Raw genomic sequence first — 26,002 nt, 5'->3', positions numbered from 1 at the left:
CTATTATTATTTTATTAATATTAATATTATCACTATCCATCCATCCATCCATCTTCTTCCGCTTATCCGGGGCCGGGTCGCGGGGGCAGCAGTCTAAGCAGGGACTCCCAGACTTCCTTCGCCCCAGACACTTCCTCCAGCTCCTCCGGGGGGATCCCGAGGCGTTCCCAGGCCAGCCGAGAGACATAGTCCCTCCAGCGTGTCCTGGGTCTTCCCCGGGGCCGCCTCCCGGTGGGACATGCCCAGAACACCTCCCGAGGGAGGCGTCCAGGAGGCATCCGGATCAGATGCCCTAGCCACCTCAGCTGGCTCCTCTCGACGTGGAGGAGCAGCGGCTCTACTCGAGCTCCCCGTGTGACTGAGCTCCTCACCCTATCTCTAAGGGAGCGCCCAGCCACTCGGCGGAGGAAGCCCATTTCGGCCGCTTGTATCCGCGATCTTGTCCTTTCGGTCACTACCCAAAGCTCATGACCATAGGTGAGGGCAGGAGCGTAGATTGACCGGTAAATCGAGAGCTTTGTCTTTCGACTCAGCTCCTTCTTTACCACAACGGTCCGATACAGCGCCCGCATCACTGCAGACGCTGCACCGATCCGCCTGTCAATCTCACGCTCCATCCGTCCCTCACTCGTGAACAAGACCCCAAGATACTTAAACTCCTCCACTTGGGGCAAGGACTCCCCACCCACGCGAAGAGAGCAAACCACCTTTTTCCGGTCAAGAACCATGGCCTCAGATTTGGAAGAGCTGATTCTCATCCCAGCTGCTTCACACTCGGCTGCAAACCGTCCCAGTGCATGCTGCAGGTCCCGGTTTGAAGAAGCCATCAGAACGACATCATCTGCAAACAGCAGAGATGAGATCCTGTGGTTCCCAAACCGACACCCTCCGCCCCTGACTGCGCCTAGAAATTCTGTCCATATAAATTATGAACAGAACCGGTGACAAAGGGCAGCCCTGGCGGAGTCCAACATGTACCGGGAACAGGTCTGACTTACTGCCGGCAATGCGAACACAGCTCCTGCTCGGTTATACAGGGACCGGACAGCCCTTAGCAAAGGGCCCCGGACCCCATACTCCCAGAGCACTCCCCACAAAGCGCCCGGGGCACACGGTCGAATGCCTTCTCCAGATCCACAAAGCACATGTGGACTGGTTGGGCAAACTCCCATGAACCCTCGAGCACCCGATGGAGAGTATAGAGCTGGTCCAGTGTTCCACGACCGGGACGAAAACCACTCTGCTCCTCCTGAATCCGAGGTTCGACTATCGGACGAATTCTCCTCTCCAGTACCCTGGAATAGACCTTACCGGGAGGCTGAGAAGTGTGATCCTCTGTGATTGGAACACACCCTCCGGTCCCCTTCTTATACAGAGGGACCACCACCCCGGTCTGCCAGTCCAGAGGCACTGTCCCAGACCGCCACGCGATGTTGCAGAGACGTGTCAGCCAAGACAGTCCCACAACATCCAGAGACTTAAGATACTCAGGACGGATCTCATCCACCCCGAAGCCTTGCCACCAAGGAGCTTGCCAACAACCTCAGTGACTTCGGCCAGGGTGATGGATGAGTCCGCCTCCGGGTCCCCAGCCTCCGCTTCCTCTTCGGAAGACGTGACAGCGGGATTGAGGAGATCCTCAAAGTATTCCTTCCACCGTCCGACAACATCCCCAGTCGAGGTCAACAGCTCTCCACCCGCACCGCACAAGGTGTTGGTGAAGCACTGCTTCCCCCTCCTGAGCCGTCCGGACGGTTTGCCAGAATTTCTTTGAGGCCGACCGATAGTCCTCCTCCATGGCCTCTCGAACCTCTCCCAGTCCTGAGTTTTTGCCTCTGTGACCGCACGGGGCTGCAGCACGCTTAGCCTGCCGGTACCTGTCAGCTGCCTCGGGAGTCCCACGAGCCAACAAGGCCCGATAGGACTCCTTCTTCAGCCTGACGGCATCCCTTACTTCCGCGCCCACCACCGTGTTCGGGGATTGCCGCGCGACAGGCACCAGAAACCTTGCGACCACAGCTACGAGCCGCCGCGATCGACAATGGAGGTGGAAAACATGGTCCACTCGGACTCAATGTCCCCAACCTCCCGGGATCTGGGAGAAGCTCTCCCGGAGGTGTGAGTTGTAGACCCTGCTGACAGAGGGCTCCGCCAGACGCTCCCCAGCAGACCCTCACGATACGCTTGGGCCTGCCAAGTCTGTCCGGCTTCCTCCCCGCCAGAGGATCCAACTCACCACCAGGTGGTGATCGGTTGACAGCTCCGCCCCTCTCTTCACCCGAGTGTCCAAGACACGCGCCGGAGGTCAGATGATACGACAACAAAGTCGATCATCGACCTCCGCCTAGGGTGTCCTGGTGCCACGTGCACTGATGGACACCCTTGTGCTTGAACATGGTGTTAGTTATGGACAAACTGTAACTAGCACAGAAGTCCAACAACTGAACACCGCTCGGGTTCAGATCAGGGGCCGTTCCTTCCGATTACCCCTCTCCAGGTGTCACTGTTGTTGCCCACGTGGGCGTTGAAGTCCCCAGTAGAACAACGGAGTCCCCGGTGGTGCACTGTCTAGTACCCCTCCCAGGGACTCCAAGAAGGCCTGGTACTCTGCACTGCTGTTCGGCCCGTAGGCCGCCACAACAGTGAGAGACCTGTCCCCACCCGGAGGCGGAGGGACGCGACCCTCTCGCTCACTGGGGTAAACTCCAACACGTGACGGCTGAGCTGTGGGGCTATGAGCAGGCCCACACCAGCCCGCCGCCTCTCCCCCGCCGGCAACGCCAGAGAAATGGAGCGTCCAGCCCTCTCGAGGAGACGGGTTCCAGAGCCCAGGCTGTGCGTGGAGGCGAGGCCGACTATATCTAGCCGGTAACGCTCAACCTCCCGCACAAGCTCAGGCTCCTTCCCCAGCGAAGTGACATTCCATGTCCCTAGAGCCAGTTTCTGTGTCCGGAGATCTGGTCGCCGGCCCCTGCCTTCGACTGCCGCCCAGATCTCTCTGCACCGGCCCCTTACGGATCCTCCCGCGGGTGGTGGGTCCACGGGAGGACGGCCCCACGCCGCTCCTTCGGGCTGTGCCCGGCCGGGCCCGTGGGGAAAGGCCCGGCCACCAGGCGCTCGCCGTCGGGCACCCACCCCAGGCCTGGCTCCAGGGTGGGGCCCCGGTAGCGCCAATCCGGGCGACGTAACTGGCCTTGATTTTAAGTAATCCATAAGGGGCTTCTGAACCGCTCTTGGTCTGACCCGTCACCCTGGACCTGTTTGCCATGGGTGACCCTACCAGGGGCATACAGCCCCAGGCAACATAGCTCCCAGGGTCATTCGGGTACTCAAACCCCTCCACCACGTTAAGGTGGCGGTTCAAGGAGGGGTAATATTATCACTAGCATTACATTATTATTATTTCAAAATTCTATGTGAAATTTGCATTGTACTACTCTATGCTGTCTTTCCTCCTCTCTCTCTCTCTCTCAACCCAACTGGCAGCGGCAGTTGGCCGCCCACCAGGAGTCTGGTTGTGCCCAAGGTTTCTGCCTCTTAAAAGGAAGTTTTTCCTTTCCACTGTTGCCAAGTGCTAGCTTATGGTGGGAATTGTTGGGTCTCTGTAAACAATATTATAAAGAGTATGGTTTAGACCTGCTCTATAGAAAACATGCAATGAGATAACTTCTGTTATGAATTGGTGCTATATAAATAACATTGAACTTAATGTATTCCACTGATTTCGAGTTTTTACTATTTTTTTGGGCAGTATAGAGCAGACAGAAAATGAGGGGAGTGAGGGATGGGGATGAAATGCAACAAAAGTCCCTGGTTGGACAAGGGATGTTGCAGTAGCATGGTCAGTGTCTGAAACCCTAGCCCTATGCTCCCATCCATCAATTTTCTAAACTGGTTTTGTTGTTCAGGGTGAAGGCTATCCATCCAATGGGCAAAAAGCAGGTTACAGGACAGGTTGCCTGTCCAACGTACATATAAACATATTCACATCTAGAGCAGTTTGCCGTTCACCTAAATTGCATGTCTTTGGAGCTGGAGAAAGCTGCCAATGTATTCGACCCATGTATAACGACCCATCTTGCTGTAAGGTGACTGTTCTAACCACTGAGCTACTGTGCTGCCCCCTGTTTTGGGTCCCAGTTTCATTTAGCTGGTAGCACTTATATATGACCATTTTCATCAGCTTCTATTCTGTTAATGTATCAAATCTGGTTTCAATTTTAGCACTGTCATTTGTCAGGAAGCTGTTTGTCCCTGTTGGAGTAAGTTTGTGCTTTAGTCCTGTCTTTATTGACGAGGCCTTAACACCATTCAGTAAATTCCAAGTCCTGTGTGACAGAGATTTCCTGTACCCTTGGTAACAGCACACGCAGGTTGCAGTGGCTGTTTTAGAGTTAGCTAATCACTATCTCCTGCTGAAGCCGTGTGTGTGTGTGTGTGTGTGTGTGTGTGTGTGTGTGTGTGTGTGTGTATGTGTGTGTGTGTGGACTCCTGTAGCAGTAATCCCAGTTGTGTTAGCAGTGCATTGTAGTGCACAGACTGGAGTATAATTGCTGGTAGTTAGCAGTTTACTGAACATAGTAGTTAGAGGCAAGATAAGTGCCACGCTGTGAGGTGGTTTCATCTAATGTGCCACTAAATTGCTTGATAGAGACAGACAGCTCTCTCTCTACCGCTCTCTGTCCCTGTCTGTCTACCTCGATTTAAAGCCAAGGGGATGTGCCCTGTCGTGCCTGTCTATCATAATCATTTCAGTATAAACTATGTAGGGCATGTTTAAAACCCACCAGTCCGATAAACGCCCTTTCATCTGTGCTGACAGACAAAGTGGTTCAGCCTCTCATGATGACAGACATGCCAACCCGAGGAGGCGTTTCATCATGAGGCTCTCGTGCAGACTGGGTGAGAGAGAGAGAGAGAATGAGGGAGAGAGAGATACAGAAGGAGAGAGGGAAAGAAGTTTTTTTTAACAGTTTCCAGATGTTTGATTAGAAGGTGCACACTGGGGGTCGGATGAGTTACTATGCTTGTCCATGTGTGTGTCTGTTTCTGTGGGTTAATTAACACATATTTAGTCTGTATTTTCTGCTCATACAAGCTCATTGGAGGCTCTGTGTGTGTGTGGTTATGGTTGTGTTTCAGCGGATAGTGTGTGGTCGGTGTACTGTGCTGTACAGTACACAGTGTGTATTAGCACCTGAGACACGTCCTCACTGGCCTGCATTCCTCCTCTACCTGAAAAGACCTGAAAACACATGCACTCAAACACACAATCAGATCAAACTACGACAAGGACATGATCACATCCATTCACCAGGAACCTAATAATAGGCTTCTAATAATGGAACATGATAACATTTATGCATATAAACACATGCTCAGAGACAGTTGTCAGGCTCCATGTACATCATCATTTATTTGCTGAGTCTGTTTCCATTGCACTTTGTTGCACCTTGCTTTACAATACACTTCAGCCAAGCTTAAAAATGTTTTTGTGATTTTTCAATATTTTTTCTAATTTCCAGTGTTCCCACTCAAGTTATTTTATGTGCAAATTGATGACACACACACACGTGCGCATTGCTGCGACATAACAATGCAAGCTTTTTAAATATAGCACAATAACTAATTTTTACCCCTAATACTTTATGTTGATCTATATTCTCATATGGCAACTTTACACGCCAAGTCACGGCAAGGCAATCTGACTCGATTGGACCCGTAACGTGACCCGCTCCCTCTGTAGATATACAGGGCTTATTCTAAGGTAATGAAAACACAACAATTCATATTTTCAGGGGATTATACACTAATGAAAACATACTTATGAATATTATATTCCATTTCTGCCAATATCGTAGAAAAGGTTTCAGTTGTAGTCATGTGGACACTGTTTTCAGAATCAAGACGTTTCAGCTCCCATCCGGAAGTCATTCTCAATTGTGAAAAAATGGGACGGGAACTAGAAATTTAAGCTACTCTGTGTTACATAAGCCCTGCCCTCAGAAAGGAATCTACCTGAGTATCTGTTAATAGCTAGTTTCACCTGAAACTGATCTAATTGTTTCCAAGATGGCCCAGTAATCAGTAATCAGGCCTATTGTTTTCTGGCTGCACCTCACACATCACTCTTAAGTACCTGATTAGCATGTGATTGGCGTGACCAAGGTGTTAATACACTGTGATAGACTTTGGGCAGATTGAATCTCAGACCACCATTTCTGTTCAAAGAGGGGTTCTCTTTTTTCACAAAATGGCTTCCTTGACACCCCGTTCAAACCAACTCTTCTCTTTACTTAGAATCTTCACCTCGCTGTCTTCAAATGTGCGGTTTGTAGCTTTTAGATGCAAATGCACGGCACTCTGTAATCCTGAGTTAGCGTGTCGTCTGTGCTGATAAAGTCTTTTGTGAAGTGGCTGTTTGGTCTCACCTATGTACCGTTCTTTGCAGTTTTCCTCACTGCACTGAATGGAGTAGACTTCGTTGCTCTGTTTTTGTGTGGGCAACTTGTCCTTAGGGTGAACGAGTTTCTGTCTTAAAGTGTTGTCTGGTTTAAAGAAAACAGGAACATCGTGCTGTCTAAAGATCCTTTGTAGTTTTTCAGACAGTCCAGATATACAAGGAATGGAGACACCGTTCCTTCTTGGTTCTGTTACACTTTTGTCCTGTTTTTTGGCTCTTTTAACTTTGTTGATAGCCCAAGTAGGAAAACCACAGGCTGAGAGTGCATTCTGGACATGCCTTTCCTCTTTCTTCTTACCCTTTGAGCCGGTGGGCACTTCTTGGGCTCTATGTTGTAATGTCCGGATTACACCCAGCTTGTGCTGCAATGGATGGTGTGAGTCAAAGAGCAAGTATTGATCCGTATGTGTTGGTTTCCTGTACACTTCTATTTGGAGCTTTCCGTCCTCTCCTCTGAGTGTAGAACAATCAAGAAAGGCCAAGCGGTTCTCTTTGGCGTCCTCTCGCGTGAACTTGATGTTGGGGTCCACAGTATTGATATGCTCTGAGAACGCTTCCAAGTCTTGTTTCTTGATTTTCACAAAGGTGTCATCCACGTAGCGGTACCAATGACTTGGTGGTGTGTCTCCTCACCGCTGTCACTGCTTCTGACGCTGGGATGCAGATGAACAAGGACACAGCATCATAAGAAACCATTACGTCATCTGGGTCCAACTGGAGATGTTTCACTTTGTCCACAAATTTCTGTGTGTTTTCCACATGATGTACTGTGTTCCCCACCAGCGGAGCCAAGATTGTAGTCAAATGTTTGGCTACGTTGTATGTGATGGAATCTGTGCTGCACACGATGGGTCTGAGTGGAACATTCTCTTTGTGAATTTTGGGAAGGCCATAGATGCAAGGAATGGCTTCCCCAGGGTATAGTCTGTAGTACAGAGGCCTGTCCATCACCTCCTCCTTCTCAAGCTTCTGTAGACAGTCTATAACCTTCTTCTTGTAGCCATTGGTTGGATCTCTTTTAAGTTTTTGATATGTGGTTGTGTCTTCCAGAAGGTTGTTGACCTTGGTTTTATAATCGGCTGTGTTCAGAATCACAGTGCAGCGACCCTTGTCTGCTGGTAGAATGTTTATGCTGTGATCCTTTTTCAGTGCTGAGAGTGCACTATTGGCATTTCTGCCAATAGCTAAATGTTACACACTCGACCTTTAATAGAGAGATGACACTAGCAATATTATGTATTCCATGTCTAAAAATGGTTTTACCCACCCAGTATTTTAATATTTTAATTTTTATATAAGTTTATAACCTGCATTACTGTTGTGGATATCACATACACAGATGGGTGACGGTACCTGTACTATTTATTTTAGTTTATTACATTGGTTATAATATTTGTGCTATTATTACTGTTCCCATTATCAATAGTTTTGTTAATTTCTGTTAGTATTAGCCTGGGTGTCCCTGTTGCTCCAGGAAGGAGTCACAGATCAGTGTCCCCCTCAGTGTCCACACTCGTCAGGTGCAGTGATCCAGTCATAACGCCGTTGTCTCCATCACCTTACATGACTGCAGCACAGCCGGCAGTTGTTGTGTAACACTGAGAGTTTCCCTTGGCCCACATGCACCCATTGAGTATTTGTTATTAAAAAGAATCGAGCTTTGGGGTTGTTTAATACCTGAATAAATACATGCTTCCTCCCGGCCTGATGTCTGTCCTCTCCACCGGCAACAGCCTACGAAGAAACGCTCTCCAACAAAACTAGATCCCCTGTGCCCCGCCTGTAATTATTTGTAGAGGTTCAGGTTTCTGCAAATATATTCCATTTAATTGCTTTTTACTGCAAATATTTGGTAAAACTATATTTGCACTATGTGCAGCTTATACCCTGGAGGTATGAGCTGCACATTCCTACAAGCAAGTCTAAATGCAGCTTAAGTGACAACGCAAGAGTTTTATTCCTGTTCGGTTTGTTTCAGCTCGCTTCTTCCAAATCAGTCTTTCTCTCAGGTGCGAGGTAGACAGACGATCCTCTTACATAACAGCCTGACTCTGTACTTGACCTCTGGATACTGGCATCAGAAGTGAGGAGTTAGGGTTAATTCACTCCACCCTCATTGGTGCAGCACTGATCAATCAGGTCAGTCGGGGGGTCTTTATCAGGCAGCTGAGCATCAGGGTCTCTTCTGGAGTCAGATTTCTCATTCCAAACACTGGACTTCTCAAGCACAGCCCCAAAGCTCACAGAGGAGCAGGCAGGGGGTGGAGGGCTTGTTTCCTTTGGCCCAGGTGGATGTTAGCAAGCATTCTAATTTGGCCCTCAGCCTCTGCCGTGGCAAGCACAGTGTGAAGAGTTCAATATCTACTCTGGAAGAAATTTTTCCTCAACGGTACCATTTAATTACCAGTAGATTAAATAAAAATTAAACTAAAGGCCTATTTGGATTACTGAAATATTGTGTTAAAAAGTGCCAGAATATATTTTTCAATGTGGACAGGCTCATTCGGAAATTCCAATCAAATACACACTGTCACATCAAGCAAACTTTCACCCTGATGAATTTGAAGCTCTGAAGGTTACTCTGCTATAAGATTTTCATGGTAGGACATACAACTCCTGAACCACAGCTGACTGAAATCATTCTACTACTGCTTCTTCTGCTGCTAAACACTGTCAGAACAACTGTAATCCTGACAAGACTGAATCAATTGCTTCAGCATTTTATCACTGGGCTAGCATTATAATGCAAACCTTTTTTTTTTAGTGTGACATAGGACTGCACATGGACAGTGTGTTTAATTTTTTCAGCCGTAATGTACTAGCAAAGACTCTAATATCACAAGAGTTAAAAAGTGTGTTTTTATGTGCATTTTCAATTTGCACATAAAAAAACCTGAGTGGCAACACCGGAAAATGTTTTTACACTTGGCTGAGGTGAAAAAGTTGGTGCGTTGATAAACAGAAAATGCGACAAAGTGTAATAGAAACAGACTTAGTGTCACAGTCTGTCATGTTCTCTCCACCACATCACAGCCACATCTCACCTCCTCACCTGAGTATTAATTCCCAGCACCTGTCACCCATCGCACACCTGCACATAATCAGCCACTCTACTCCCTATATAACCCAGCTCCTCACCTCAGTCAGTGTCCGGTCTCGTTCATAGGAAGGACAGAGTTACGCTACCTACCTTTGAATACCCCACGGACTCCCCCACGACGTCACGTTTGGATATCTACCACTTGGAACCCTGAACCCCGGCTCCTGTCTGTCTCCAGTCTCCTGAGCTCCTGTGTATCTCCAGTCCTCTGTGTCTGTCGCTCCAGTGCCCACACTATTCCGCCAGTAGTAAGATCAAGGACAGTATCATATCACTCCGTATTACTTCTGTGTTGCAATAAACTCTCTCAGTCTCCTTACCATTGCCTCCGGTGGTTCTGTCCGTAACACTTAGTAAATAAATCATGAAGCATGTGAAAAATTGCAGCAGACGAAAACATCAGATCTGTGTGGAGTGATGAGGAGACTGTAATCTTTGTTAAATTGATATATGAAACAAAGATAAATGTCATATTTATCATGGTTTTGGGTCTCGAGTTTAGTCATTTCCTGTTTTATTTTGTAATACTCACCTCTCCTCTTGCATTTTGTGCTTTACTTCCTGCCTTTGTGTCTTTTCCCTCCAGTTTTGATTGTCTGCCCCGCCCGGAGTAGTTTAACTTGTGTCTTGTTATCTCCCCTCACCTGAGTGTGTATATATAGTGTATATGCTTTTCTGCCATTTGGACCTGTATCTTCCTGCCTGTTACCTGTACGCTGTCTGCCAACCTGTACCTGCCAGTAAGCTTCTAATAAATCACTCAAGTCATCGTTCTGCCTCCTCTGTCTGCGTTTGGGTCCTTTTCTTGGTTCCTGCTTACCAACTCATAACAATATTTCCATAATGTTTTCCACAGCAGTTTTTTTAGCTTTGACTGGAGCTCTTTTAATACCTCGTTGTGGAAAATTAGTGCCACTAACTGTTTATCTCCATTAAGCAACTCAGTTAATGGAAATGCACATTCATACGCATTTTCTTTGATTTTCTGTAAATTCTGTTAATTAGCACTACATTTGTATTACCTTTCCCACCCAAATCCTCTCGCTGAGGTCAAGACATTTCAGCTAGTTACAGTTGAGAAAAATGGTTGTTTGTTTTGTTTGTTTTTTCCTTTTTTCCATTGTGTTTCATATTAAATTATATTTATGCAAGCACGGGAAAGACAGTGAGTAACGCAAACAAAATATGGCAAGTGGCATGGAATGCATAGCTTGCCCTAAAAAAACTAATTGGACCAGCATTAGTGTCGTTTTCAGTGAGCTTTTGTGTTCATCACAAAGGTTTACATATAGAGCAGGGTAAATATATGTTTTCACTGAATGTCCTTTTAACAAGTTTCACAATTTTCTGAAATTATTTACCAGTAACTTTTTATTTTCCATTTATATTCTCAGAACTTCCATTAACTATGTTCAGTGCTTTTGCCAGCTTTTTTATGTCTTCATTTTCGTTGTTAAATTGATCCTAAATCCAATTCTGGGTAGCTTTAAAAAGGCTCTAACATTACTAAATTTGGCTTTCTGAAACCTGCAAATTGTGTGTCATATGCAGGCAGTGACAGATAGCCAGTCTGTCTGTAAGAGATTTGAAATGTCTGGTAGAGCTGTATGATATTTCCGAGAGACAAATAGCTCTCGGTAAAGGATGGAATTATTGATTGAAGACCAGAGCGAGATATTGATTGTCTAGAGTAAATGTCAGAGATGGATCCCGGTAGACAGCCGATGTGTGTTTGCGTGTGTGTATGTAGAAACACACGGCAGTATGTACAAGCCTCATGCAGTGAAAATGACAAGTGACTCCTCTCTCACAAGGGCAGACAGAGATGGACAGAATTGGGTGTTTGTGGAGGAAACATTGGAGTTGAGAGACATAACATCTCCACTGTGTGTGTGTGTGTGTGTGTGTGTGTGCACATTTGTACATTTGTGTGCATTCTTTTTACTTATTTGTGTGATTGTTGGAAATAAGCTGAGACAATAAAATTTTTCACATCTTAATGACCTATCTGCTTACACCATCCTCACACAAATAAACTAATACTCATAATGCACACATCTTAACATTTTAATGCTCACAGTATGATAAATCCTTCTGATAGCCAAAGACCTTTATTCTGACACCACCTTTTGGCCAATTATTTCAATTACTTCACCGCAACTGCTAAATATCCAAAACAAATTTTGGACCTCACCTTTTATCTATCAAACAGTTAGCTTTTCTTTACAATGAGCATTCCAGCCTCCGTAGAGCTCATGGCGTGGCTGTAAACTCTTGATATTTTTCTTAATTACTGCTACACTTCCTCCAAGATGAACCATATCAGATGTGCTACAGTATTTGGCTGAAAGACATTTGAGTTGTGGTAAGATGATGGGTTCCTCTGATAATGTTTTAAGAAAATAATTTGCAGTACTGTACCAATCCTGAATAGATGGAGGTTAAACACCGGCAGGACAACTCTAACTTTCTCAGAATTGCCACACATCAGGCCACCCTCCAGTCTCCCTTCACCCACTGTCCAGACTCGCCTTTATCTGTCCTCTCTCTCTTCTCTCCAAACTTTTATCATTTCAAGATGTTCAGAGGCTTAATGCATTTATTTAAGCTCAAAGCTTATTTAAGCTCCATTAAAGGTAATTATATACCCCGTTATAAAGCTCAGCTGTCCCCTGAGTGGCCATTAAGTGTGGGTAGATGTGGTGGTTCTGCCAGTGTTTGTGGCTGGCAGAATAATTACGAAGCTGTGTGTCTGTTTTGGGTAGACCCGGTGTGGTATCCACTGTTTTTACATGGGCATTAGAGTGGTGATGATGTGGGCAGAGTGGGAATGTTGTGGAATGGTGTGTGTGAGTGTGTTTCTCAGTTTATGTAAATATCTTACTTGCCACGCCTGATTGGAGAATTAAGATTTCCTCACTGCTGATTCTTTTTTTTTTTGCGGTTTCTGTGCCATATTTTAGTTAACTGATTCATTTAAAATTCATCAGCTGCAGGAAAAGATCATCTTAAAATTTCCTGGTCTTTAAAATCTGTTCACTTTTTAGTCTCAGGGTTGGCAAGTGTACAGTGAGTGTAACCTGAAGGGAGAAATGCAGCCATCCTTCCTGCTGCCTCACAGAAATAGATCAGCCCTACAAGCTACTATCAGCATGTCGAAGAAAAGAACAGGGAAATGGCCATCATTGAATCCTTTGGGGCATGAGACAACAGAGACAGAGACAACACTGAGAATAAATTAAAAACAAAAGAGTAAGACAGGAAGAAAGACAAAGATGAATCAAAACAGCAAAAAGGCAAGACTAGGTAACTGACTGGCAGTGGAGAGCAGAGAGAAAATGAAAGGAGCTAATCAATCCAAATGCTTCTCTCCTGGTATGACATTGTATTTTGGGATGTTAGACAGACACTTAAATGTACAGGTAACGCCCTTACCTGTCCCGCTTTCATTAAAAAATCCCAGAGCCGATTGTCTTCCCGCCAGCCATGGGGAAATCCCTTTAAGCCGAGCCAGACAGAGGGACAATCCTTTTAAGAGGCTGCTGACAGGGCACAGCGGGACATACCGTTTACTACATATTTACCACAGCGCGCAGCCAGCTCGTTGTGGATTCCTGTCTCGGCTCCATATTTATATGAAGAGTTCATTCAGCAGAAGCTCCCTGAGGATACAGAGTGAGAGGATCAGGCCAGGGAGACCCTGATGGAAAAACACAGTGGCTGAGTTACTGGCTGTTTTATAAGGGCTCCTATCACGCTATACTCACAGCCATTTAAGAGTGTGTTGACTGGACCTGTCTGTGCTCTCGCCCCCTTCACGTAGCTGGGTCTGAATTGATCAAGCTACATACTTTTGCATACAGAAGTATGCATACAACATAGATCATAATATTGGAGCCCGGGGTCTCTGACTGTTTGCTAAACCTCTCCCAAACAGAGATTGTCCAATCATAGCTTAGCACATAACCAAGCCTGTCAAGCTTTTGATTTCTCCAATTGATGTAGGCTATTATAAGAACTGGATACTGGTCTCCAAGATGGAATGAGGTGGAGCCAAAGTGTGTTTATCCTTCTGGGGTGACAGGTTGATGTTCTGACGGTAAGCGTATTGTCTCATTTCTAGTCACCAGTGTTTGTGTGTTACTAGTAACGTATTTTTGCGCTCTAGCTCATCAATTAATTTTGTTCGATTCTTTATTATAGTGACTATCTGTTATACATTTAAGCGAACACTAGTTCTCCTCAAGCACTCATAGTGCTCTCCTTCTTTTAACGATTTTCTCGCTAATCCCACAGTTTACACGCTATTCAGTTTAGCTAGCTACTGATCTTTAGTTTAGCAGCTAGCAATGGCTTCTCTTTCTCTCTCTCACTCTCCTGCTCTGTGTGTCAAATATTTATAATATATAATATATCCCTCTGCCTCCTTTAGTGATAATGGTACATGTAATAAATGTAGTTTATTTGTAGCGTTGGAGGCGAGGCTTAGTGAATTGGAAACGCGGTTCCACACCATGGGAACTCAATCATTAGCTGCTGTAGTTAGCCAGCCCCCAGTAGCCGGTGCGGACTGGCCAGAGGTAGCTCCTGTTAGCCGTCTCCCGACAGCTCCCGAGCAGCAGGGAAACCAGGAAGGCTGGGTGACTGTCCAGAGGAAACATAGCCCATAAGCAGAAGCCCACGGTTCACTGCCAACTTGTTCACATTTCAAACATCAAACGATGTGTGCTTTGTAGATACTTGGCGGACTTTCTGGGGAAGACCTAGTCTGATTAGGAGAGACGGCATTCATCCCACTTTGGATGGAGCAGCTCTCATATCTAGAAATCTGACTGAGACTATTAGTGGACCAAAACCATGACAACTCAGAGTTGAGACCAGGAGGCAGAGTTGCAGTCCTACACGTTTCTCTGTCCTTCAGCAGTTACCCACCCAAAAACTCCTTAGTGACGGTGTCTACCCTTCTCACTTAAATTAATAAAACCAAAAGTTAACAGAAGAGGAGTTATACATAAAAACCTAAACAAAAACACTGAAATAGCACAACATAATAGGACTCTTAAACATCAGATCTCTGTCATCTAAAGCTGTACTAGTGAACGATTTAATATCAGAGTATCATATTGACTTATTTTGTCTTACTGAAACCTGGCTGGGTCATGAAGAATATGTTAGCCTAAATGAATCCACTCCACCCAGTCATATTAACACTCATATTCCTCGAGGCACCGGCCGAGGAGGTAGAGTTGCAGCCATCTTCGACTCAAGCCTATTAATCAACCCTAAACCTAAACTAAATTATAACTCTTTCGAAAGCCTTGTTCTTAGTCTTTCACACCGAACCTGGAAAACACGACAGCCAATTCTATTTGTTATAGTGTACCGTGCTCCTGGTCCTTATTCTGAATTTTTATCTGAATTCTTAAGTTTTTATCAAGCTTAGTCCTTAAAATAGATGAAGTAATTATTGTAGGTGATTTTAATATTCATGTGGACGTTGAAAATGATAGCCTTAGTACTGCGTTTATCTCATTATTAGATATGATTGGTTCGATTAGATTCCATTCACTGTTTTAACCACACCCTCGACCTTGTTCTGGTATATGGCACTGAAATTGAACTTGAATTTAATAGTCTTTCCACAGAATCCTTCATTATCAGACCATTATTTAATAACTTTTGAACTGCTATTGCTGGACTACACGCTATTAGGCAAAAACTCCTACTCTAGATGTCTATCTGATAGTGCTGTGGCTAAATTCAAGGAAGCGATCCCATCTGCCTTTAATTCAATGTTATGTCTCAATATAACAGAGGACTCCTATGCAAATCGCAGCCCCTCCCAAATTGACCATCTAGTTAATAGTGCTGTAGGCTCACTGCGAACGACACTCGATTCTATCGCCCCTCTAAAAAAGAAGATAATAAAACAAAGGTTAGCTCCATGGTATGACCTCCAAACCCGTAAATGAATGCAAACATCACGAAAACATGAAAGGAAATGGCATTCCAATAACCTGGAAGAATCTCTTTTGGTCTGCAAGATAGTCTTAAAACATAACGGAAGGCCCTCCATATTGCCAGAGCAGTTTACCACTCATCATTAATAGAGGAAAATAAACACAACCCCAGGTTGTGACAGAGTCATAGCTCTATTGAACCATGTATTCCTATAGCCCTCAGTAGTAACAACTTCATAAATTTACTCTTACTTACTGTGTTTTCAGTTTAAAATTCACTATTTATTGATATTTATTCATACTTCTGTTACTGCTGTGCAGTATCCACCGTCTCATAATCATCTTAATAAGCTACACTTAACTTGACAGTACTCATTATTGCACTATTACCGTACATAATTATCAACCTCTAAATCCACTTTGGTACTTACACTTATTTTAGCTTTTATACTTATAGCCACTTTGTTCTTAATTTATCTTACCTGTATTATAGTGTATTATATTTTAATTTGCTTAGAACTTCTATTCCTGTGTGCATTGACGTGATAGTGAGCAGCTGTAACGAAAGAGTTTCCCTTTGGCGATAAATAAAGTATTTCTGATTCAGAATTTCTTTAATAATAAAATTTTAACTATTAGAGAAAACATTCATCACGTCCTGCCCTCAACCGGTACTGATTTATCGTCAAACACAGGAACCTTAGAAACAACTGTAATGCCTTATATATATATTTTGACTGCTTTGCTCCTATCTACCTTCTTCAACCAACTTTGACGATTAATTCATCTTTGCCATCAACCTGTCTCTTAGACCCCATTCCAACTAGTTTGCTTAAAAACATTTTTTTCCCTTAGTTAGCACTTCATTACTGTATATGATCAATCTGTCTTTATTAACAGGCTATGTACCACAATCTTTTAAAGTAGCTGTAATTAAACCACTTCTTAAAAAGCCAACTCTTGATCCAGGGGTTTTAGCCAACTATAGAGCTATAGCTAACCTTCCCTTTCTCTCTAAGATCCTTGAGAAAGCAGTCGCCAATCAGTTGTGTAACTTTGTATAAAACAATAGTTTATTTGAGGATTTTCAGTCAGGAATCATGCATCATAGCTCAAAGACAGCACTGGTGAAAATTACAAATTACCTTTTGATTGCATCGAACTATGGACTTGTCTCTGTACTTGTCTCTGTACTTGTCTTGTTAGATCTTAGTGCTGCTTTCGACACCAATGATTGTCACATGCTATTACAGAGAATGGAACATGTAATTGGCATTACAGGAACTGCACTAAGCTGGTTTAAATCCTATCTATCATATCGATCAGTTTGTATATGTTAACAGTGAGTCCTCTGTGCACGCCCAAGTTAGTCATGGAGTTCCACAAGCTTCTGTGCTTGGACTGATTCTATTCACAATATTATTAGGAAACACTACATAAACTTTCATTGTTTTGCGGATGATACCCAATTATATCTATCGATCAAGCCAGATGAAACTAACCAGTTAACTAAACTTCAAGCATTCCTTAAGGACATAAAGACCTGGATGGGAAAATTGCAGGTCATCAGAATCAGAATCAGTATTTCAAATTCTGATGACCTGCAATTTTCTGATGTTATACTCTGACAAAACTGAAGTTATTGTACTTGGCCCCAAACACCTCTGAGACACATTATCTGAAGATATAGTTACTCTAGATGACATTGCCCTGGCCTCCAGCACCACTGTAAGGAGTCTCTGAGTTATCTTTGATCAGGATTTATCCTTTAACTCCCACATGAAACAAACTTCAAGGACTGTCTTCTTTCACCTACGCAACACTACAAAAATCAGGCACATCCTGTCTCAAAATTATGCCGAAAAACTAGTGCATGCATTTGTTACTTCTAGGTTGGACTATTGCAATTCGTTATTATCAGGCTCCCCGAATTAGTCCCTTAAGACTCTCCAGTTGATCCAGAATGCTGCGGCACATGTACTTACAAGAACTAGGAAAAGAGATCATATTCATCTCAATATCTCCAATATTAGCTTCTCTGCACTGGCTCCCTGTAAAATCCAGAATAGAATTTAAAATCCTTCTCCTCACCTACAAAGCTCTTAATGGTCAGGCACCATCGTATCTTAAAGAGCTCACAGTACCTTATTACCCCACTAGAACACTGTGCTCTCAGAATGCAGGCTTACTTGTGGTTCCTAGAGTCTCCAAAAGTAAAATGGGAGCCAGAGCCTTCAGTTGTCAAGCTCCTCTCCTGTGGAATCAGATCTCAGTTTGGGTTTGGGAGGCAGACACCATCTCCACATTGAAGTGTAGGCTTAAGACTTTCTTCTTTGATAAAGCTTATAGTTAGGGCTGGCTTGAGCCATGAACCATCCCTTAGTTATGCTGCTATAGGCCTAGACTGCCGGGAGACTTCCCATGATGCACGTCTGCATTTTTACCTCTGGAGCTGCAGAGACTTGATCAGTGGTTGTGGGCCACCTGCTGCCCCCGTGTTCCTGCTCTGCAACTGCTACTACAGTTGTTGTTATTGGCTTTGTTACTATTGTTGTCATTATTATTCATATTTCTATCATTCTATTATTATTATTACTTTATTAATATTAATATTACACTTCCAGTACTTTATTGCTATTTTAAAATTCTAGGTGGAATTTTCATTCTCTCTTTCTCTCTCCCCTTCCCCCTCCCCAACACGGCAATGGCCCACCACTGAGTCTGGTTCTGCCCAAGATTCCTGCCTGTTAAAATTAAGTTTTTTTTCTTGCCACTGTCACCAAGTGCTTGCTCATGGTGGGATTTTTTGGGTCTCTGTAAATAATACAATAAAGAGTATAGCTCTATAGGAAAAGTGCAATGACATAACGTCTGTTATGAATTGGCACTATATAAATAAAATTGAATTGATTTGCAACTTGAGTGAAATTGCTCGCTGAGCATAAGCCAAAAACCACTGCACATGCAGATTAGTGTTTCTTCCCACTCTGTCCATTTATTTTACAAATATAAAACTCCAAGGTTTAAAAATGATTTAAATTTAAAGTGTGATAATTGGCCTTGTTTGTAGTTTGACCTATACTGTCAGCAGTTTTACAGATGTCTCTTTTATAATGGAGGTATTTTTTTAGCTTTTAAAAACTAAAAACACAAGAGCTAAAGTGTAATGAATGGATTAAACGTTTAAAAAATAACAATAATTCTGCATGGTCTCTGCATTGTTTGCCAAACACATCACTCTGTCCTCATCACTCTGCTTGCTAGCTGATAAAATCTGCCAGCGACAGTTATCATTTCAGCTGGCAAAATCGAGGGTAGCCCGCTAAACATGAGAAGCTTGTTTTTTACCTCTGTCTGGAATTAATTGGTAAATCTGCCACTGTTATCATTTGTGTCATTTGAAATCAGAAAGCTTCGCAGGCATGTAGCAGCAATAACTAAGGGCCATGGGTTAGCCATCCGTCTGTTCAAAGAAATTGATGGACAGCCAAAATGGAGAAGCAGAAATCATCATTAGTAAATTCAAAGTTAAGGTGTTTCGTAGTGAAATGTGTTTCTGCTGCAAAGAAATGCTGAAAATTGAAACATGAAAAAGTTCTCCCTTCTTTCACCCACTACTTTCTCCCTCTCGTCCTGTTTTTCCTTCAGTTTCTCTCCCTTTTCTTCCCTCGTCTTCTCTGTCTTGTCTCCTCTACCTCCATCCTCTCCCTCCCTTCTTTACTTCTGTGGTGTCTTGCTCGATTTATTCCCCGGCTTGAGGGTTTAGGTGTTAATCCCTCACAGTTTTCATCACTTAGAGCACCAATCAAAAAGGGTTTAGCCTGTGTAATCTGCCAGACTATTGTCCCCTCTCCCTTCTCCTTTGTTCCTCCTCCACCCTCACCTCCTCCACCTTCTAAATCTTTCCAGCCTGATCTCTCCGACTTGCCCTTCTCCTCCTCTAGAAAAAAGATTTTTACAGCAGCAAATGGAAAAACTTGCATGATCTAGATAGGGTGCACTTGCTATAAATGAGAGATAAGGAGTAGCAAAATGTCTTTATATGAAAAAGCCACTGATTATTAAAAAAAGGTTGAGGACATGATTTCATAGTTTGGGTTCATCTGGGGGCACCATAGGCTGGATGAAGCAAGGGAATGAGGTAGGATGGTTAGGGTTTGTGAAACCAGATTTGCCAGCAGGTTTGTGGTTGGCACTGAACATGCTGCCTTGGGGGCGATTGCATTCGCCATATTATTATTTTAGAATCTGTGCCTCTGGATTGCTGCACCACTCCTGGGCTAGAGTTCAGGTATTCAGGTTTCATTCCACAGGGTTTCAGCAGACACCTTCTTCCAGGACCACATGTCTGCATTTGATAATGATTGTTGAAATCAAATTCTTAAAACCAATCTGCTGCCAGTTTTTCGAGTTGTCCTTTATCTTCACTTCGTTTGTAGATTAACATGCAGGTTTAAGGTGCAAAACATGTTGTAATAACTACAAATTAGGTATGAATCAGGCTGAAAGATGACAACAGAGAAGACTGTTATCATCTTTCTATTCTTGGCAGGATCAAGGAATTACTCTGTACTACAAGGCCCAAATGTAGATGTGATTTTAATGTTATTTACCTTAATTTACATTTTTTAGTGAGACATACAGTTGATTATCAGGTCTTTCTCTTCTTTAAAATGTACTAAACTTAGTAACTTGATGACCTACCAAAGGGTAATAATTGCCAAAATCAAACACAAAACTGTAGTCTATGACTGCAAAAAAAGAAATGAAAAAGCAAAACTGTGCTGTTGCAAGTTAGTGGTATACAAAGACAAAAAAGACAGAGATGTCAATCAGTGTTGCCTCCACTCATCATTTCCTTTTATCTTTAACCTTTTGTTGCCTGGATTCAAAGATAGAGGGAGAACCGATATAAAGAGGTGACAGTCACCCCTTTTATTGGCCATCACCCACCCTCCAAAAAGAAGTGGCATTAATAGACTTATTTCTCAGTGATAGTCTCTGTCTCTCCTCTCGCTCTCTCCCAGCAGCTAGACTTCATTAGTTCCAGGTAACTAGCGTATCATGGGATGAGACAGTGGGATTCCTATGAACAAGCCCTGATCTCCAAAACTCCAAAGACTGATCCACGCTGCCAGCTGGAGCCCTGTTAAACAGGCATAATACTAAATGTACCATTTCTGTACAGACACCATGATGAAACATTGCTTATTTGGAAAAGTCAATAAAAAGATGAAAGGACAGAGAAATTAAAACATGAAATTACAGTGAAAGTTAACATGACAAATAGAATCAGCAAAAGTCTGCATGTTACGCAGCACCAGACGTATATTCACTGTTTTGTGCTCAAGGACAGAGTGTGTCTTTGTGTTTGTGTGGCAGAGACTGGCTGAGCACCCTCTCCAGCATGCTGGTTTTGTGGTTTAAAATAAGGTGGAAACTTGATAACAGTCTTTCAGCACTGCCAACTCTGTTTGCCCACTGAAGCACACAAATAAAGAGCATAAAGAAAATAATCCCTCCATCTAACATATCTGAGACTCACATTTTCAAGCGCTTTGAATAGATTCTAAGCTTGAACCAGAGCAGGATTTCCTTCTCTGTTGCCTTTCAGTTGATAGCTCTGATGCAGAGTTTTTGTGTCTTTGTGTGTACCCATATACTGGTAAGAAAGTTGGTTCGACTGGGACTGTTACTCTTCTAGATGTAAGTCCTCTGTGTCCTTTTCATTTTGTAGTAGACAACTTCCACAGTTTCAAAGTACGTCAAACCAAGCTGCAATTGTTGTATACCACCATTTACGGTGTGTGCTCTACCACATCGGCTGCAGCTGAAATGTGAATCTGGTGGACTCAGGGGAACATACTAATCATGGGTTCAGGTTTGAAACTAACTTGTGCTTTTAATGATGGCCTTTCTGTTTCTCATTCTGTTATGTTCTCCACCCAGACATTGACGAATGCCAGGAGAACAACGGGGGCTGTGATCACTTCTGCAGGAACACAGTGGGCTCCTTCGAATGTAGCTGCCAGAAAGGCCACAAACTGCTCACTGATGAACGGACATGCCAAGGTCAGTGACTGACAGCTGTCAATCACACAGATTCTCACCGTCTTACTATCATGCTCAGGGTGTCACCCAGCAGTCAGGTCTAGGTTTTGAATTTTAAGACCCTTTGGTTTTACCTGACAAAATTCAAAGACAGTAATTGTTTTATGACGGACATCAGTGGCGGCTGGTGATTATTTACCTGGGTGGGGCTGCAGGCAGTGAGGGCCTCTGCTAACACACGAGCAATGCTTGGTGCACTAAGCTTTGACTCCAACTATAGAAGACATTTACTCAACAAATGAATCAGAAAAGCAAACACACTCCATCCAACAGCTCAGACTGGCTACTTAACCTATCTGTCTCTTTTCTCACCAGGCAGACAGAAAACAAAACAAACCTTGGACTAAGATTTTTTTTTTAATTTAAATTAAAACATTTCAATTCAACATAAATGCTGAATGTAGATAATTTCTTTCTTTTTGGTTGTCATATTCTGCTTTTGACGGACACTATGATCATACACACGAAAGGGTACCTCACATGGCTGAAAGGACCAAGCCCTAGAGCAAGTTTGCCATAAATGACAAAAGGTCAAGCTTACAAAGTCATCTTTCCCTGACAATGTAATTAAAGTTGGTTGCAGCAGCATAGCTGACTTCCTCAGCTAGGTTTGTAGCGTACATGCGATCAGCGGTTTTGTTTGTCTGACCAAAGGCGGATTCTTGCTTACAAGTTGCAGCAAGCAAGACGGGATGCCAGACAAACACAAAACGATTTTATTAACAACAAAACCCAGAGGTGCTTCTGTCCCTGGCCCAAAAGCACCAAACAGTGTGTACATGTGTTTGTATATGTGTTGGATTATCGGTGCATCATTGGTGGTGCGTTTGGAATCTTTAATATTGTGTTGTTAGCCACATGACAGTGGCAGTGCCTGTTTCTGACACACCTTTGCCACCATACCATGCCAGCCAATAGCTGCCAGGTTTGTCCCATCCACTGACAGCTGGACTGTTCAGCTTCAACGTGACCTTAAAATGAAATATAATGTTTAATTTGTCAGCTGTTTCTGTGCCAGTGAGCTTTTCCAGAGAAAAATAGCTCCTGGTGATACACTACATGCCAGTGTTAGAGCATTTGCCAGAATTGGCTAAGAAACCAAAGCAGGAAGATGAATCGTTTGCCATAGTTACATAAGCAACACAAATAATTTCTTCTATTCTAAATGTTTAGAAAGGCAAGAGAGTTAGAGAGAATGTTTTCAGCACTTAGATAAATGTCAGCAATCAATGTCAAAACACCTCATCGCGACCAAAGGTGTGTCTCACAGAAAAACATCAGCAAATCCAGAAACCAACATTTATTTTATATAAGTTCATTTTACATTTACAGCTGTACACAACTCCTGTTTATGTAAACTCTGCTTGTGGGCTAGCTCGAAACAGGCAAGCTATTCCTAAGTCCTCACATGAACAGTTGCCTGGAGTATTTACCGAGCCAACATCCAGGTCTTAACAACTTCCTCCACATGACAAACTCCATTATATAACGTGTCGTATTTTTAGCCCTTGGTGAGCAGCCTGTGTTTGACCATAAATGAGTCATTAAGATTGCAATGTCTCATCCTGTTGACCTTTGCTTCCACCGATGCAGCGGGACAAAACCATGACTGAACCAGTTCATAATTCCATTACTGTGTGTGTAATCCAGCAACACCTGTGTTGCAGTTGTAGCTCCAATGACAGGACATCAGGTTTTAATGAGACTTTAAGGCAAGAATTTCTAAACTGAAATGCAACCCTGAAATGTTTTTGATCAACATACAAAACATGTCAGATTTGACACTGTTCTGATCTATACCTGAGGACTAAAACCTTGAGTTGTATTTTTCAGATCATTATGTTACTAAAAGTTTTTTTAAGCTAACAATTGCCCTGAAGACAAATTAATCACATCATCAACAAGTCAGTGTCAAGGCAGCAACCATCAGGTGATATGGATTCAGTCTTCTATCACAGTATGTCATTTTATATGAAGATAGTGATATGCGGCCTACATCTTTTTTCATTGGTTCCATCACTGGTTCTTCTGGTTGTTATTGCTGGCTATAGTAAATACAAATCAAAAGGGCTTCTAGGTTCACACAGCCTGCTATACATTTCTCAAAGTTGGGATGTCATATGACCTGACACCACCACATCCACCACAATCAGCTTGTTACACAATAATAAGCTCATGTCAGAAAACCAGAAAACTGGACTGTGTGTAACAGTTTAACTAAAACCAGATGAGTCTCCACTGTGACTCTTTGTTTTGGGTGAAGAAATGTTGTATTAACACACATTTTGAACGACCACTAGCTAAGCACACAATAAAACACAAATACCAACACATTCTGACCACTCACCATGACTGTTATAACAGTAAGATGACCAGCTGATCCCAGAGTTTCATTTTCTTCCAGTTCTTTTACTCCTTCACGCTGTACATTCTCTTATAAAACTGCTCAGATATTTGCTAAAATTTAGGCGCAGGGTGATCACAAGCAGCAGATGTCAAACTTCTGGTTTAGACAGGAAGTTAAAAGACTGAGTCAGAACTTCCTTGTTGCTGAAACACCTATGGTCAATAATGTGTATTAGGATATGGTACATATTCTAGAAATTCACTTTAAAAACCATATATGGATGAAATGACCAGATGGAAATGTCTGTTTTTGGCCAATCCAGTGAATTTAATAAATACCTGACAGAACAAAGGCACTTCATCACATAGATACAAAAATCCTTTAAATCCTATATTGCCATGAAGCATTCTTGATCGCATGCATAGCTACCACAGTATAAACAGCACAATAAAATCTCTGACAGTTAACTAATTTCTACTTCTCACAGTATATATCATCATATATACTGTAGCAATCACCATGGATGAATATTGAAGCAAGGACAGAAGTACTTTAAAGGAAAGGGGCACTGCAGCATTTCAGTTTTTCACACCCATAAAGTTGGGAGAGTCAGAAGAAACACGGTCAAAATGGAAGCAACAGACACTGAGATATTCTGACTTTTAGCCCTTAGTATGGGTCAAGCTCCAAAAATGCTGGATCTTATTGGTTGAATTGTTAGGCTTTTCATGCCTGGTAAACTCCCTTTCTGTTATACATTTGCAGTCATCATCAGGCTCAGTCTCCCTTTAAGATGTATTTTTACATTTAAGGTAAGGTAATATTTTAATGGCCACTGGGTGCAAAAAGGATTGTATTGTATTGATGTGAATGGGAAAACCACTGTAAGTAAATGAACAAAAACAGCAAATGAAGCCTAATTTGCTAAGTCACTGATGATGATGTCTCCTGCAGTCACTAGTGTCTCCATTTCCTGTTTCCAACCCTTTCCGTTACATAAAGCTACAGTATTTCTCACCTGTCATGTATCTCTTTGGTTTCCCTCAGACATTGACGAGTGCTCCTTTGAGAGAACCTGCGACCACACCTGCATCAACTACCCTGGCAGCTTTGAGTGCTTGTGCAACAAGGGATACATCCTGTACGGCCTCACTCACTGTGGAGGTGAGAATCTGCTTGGATCTATCCCACTGCCCAGAGAATGGGAGAAATACATGGAACAGCAAACTGGCCTGGAAGTGGCTGTTTGACACAGCTGAAGTGTGTGTAGCAGGGTAGATAAAATGTTTGTTTGTGTGTATGCATCTGAAAGGTAAATGCTTCTCAGAGTGTGAAAGTGAGGGGTCACTGAGCGTGTGCAAGACGGCTGTTGCTGAAAGCATTCCCCAGAATAATTTCTCTGTGTTTAATGTGTGTTTGTGTGCCTACATCGTTGTGTGTATACAGTATGAGTCTCTGTGTGTGTGCATGTTCCCAATGTGTGTTTGTCTGCTTGCCTGTGTGTATTATGTGTTTCCCGTTGTTCAACTGACTGACGTCACTAATGGAAAGGTGGAGTCGGCATGATCACAGGAGCAGGATGTTTCTGTATCAACAGATTTATACACTCAGTTGCCAGTTTTAAGTCCACCTATTCAATTCAATTCAATTTTATTTATATAGCGGCAATTCATAACAGAAGTTATCTCATTGCACTTTTCCTATAAACCAGACTCAATGGTGGGCGGCCATCCGCCGCTGCTGTGTTAGGTTTAGAGAGAGAGAGGTTTTGGGGGAAGGGGAGAGGGAGGCACAATGCAAATACCACCTAGAATTTTTTTTAAATAGTAGAATTGTAATCGTAGTGTTAATATTAATAAATGAATAATAATAGGAATGATAGCTATAGGAATAATAATGACAATAATAGTAACAGAGCCAATAACAACTGTAGTAGCAGTTGTCGAGGAGGAACACGGGGGCAGCAGGTGGCCCACAACCACAGATCCAGACTCTGCAGCTCCGGAGGCAGAAATACCTGC

The 26,002-nt window shown here is 43.2% G+C and overlaps 1 protein-coding gene across 9 annotated transcripts in view; it reads left to right on the top strand.

Annotated features, from left to right (window-relative positions):
• scube1 (signal peptide, CUB domain, EGF-like 1) overlaps positions 1-26,002 on the top strand; it is a 154,952-nt gene that overhangs the window by 102,811 nt on the left and 26,139 nt on the right. For all 9 annotated transcript variants that reach the window (XM_044186158.1, XM_044186161.1, XM_044186165.1 and 6 more), the window contains 2 exons: positions 21,473-21,595; positions 25,029-25,145. In XM_044186158.1, coding sequence (XP_044042093.1) covers positions 21,473-21,595; positions 25,029-25,145 — 240 coding nt within the window. The remainder of the gene's footprint in view (positions 1-21,472; positions 21,596-25,028; positions 25,146-26,002) is intronic.

The sequence above is a fragment of the Siniperca chuatsi genome, linkage group LG23, assembly GCF_020085105.1.
Source record: "Siniperca chuatsi isolate FFG_IHB_CAS linkage group LG23, ASM2008510v1, whole genome shotgun sequence".
Classification (NCBI taxonomy): domain Eukaryota; kingdom Metazoa; phylum Chordata; class Actinopteri; order Centrarchiformes; family Sinipercidae; genus Siniperca; species Siniperca chuatsi.
The sequence above is the reverse complement of the archived record's forward strand: the minus strand, read 5'-3'. Positions and strand labels throughout refer to the sequence as shown.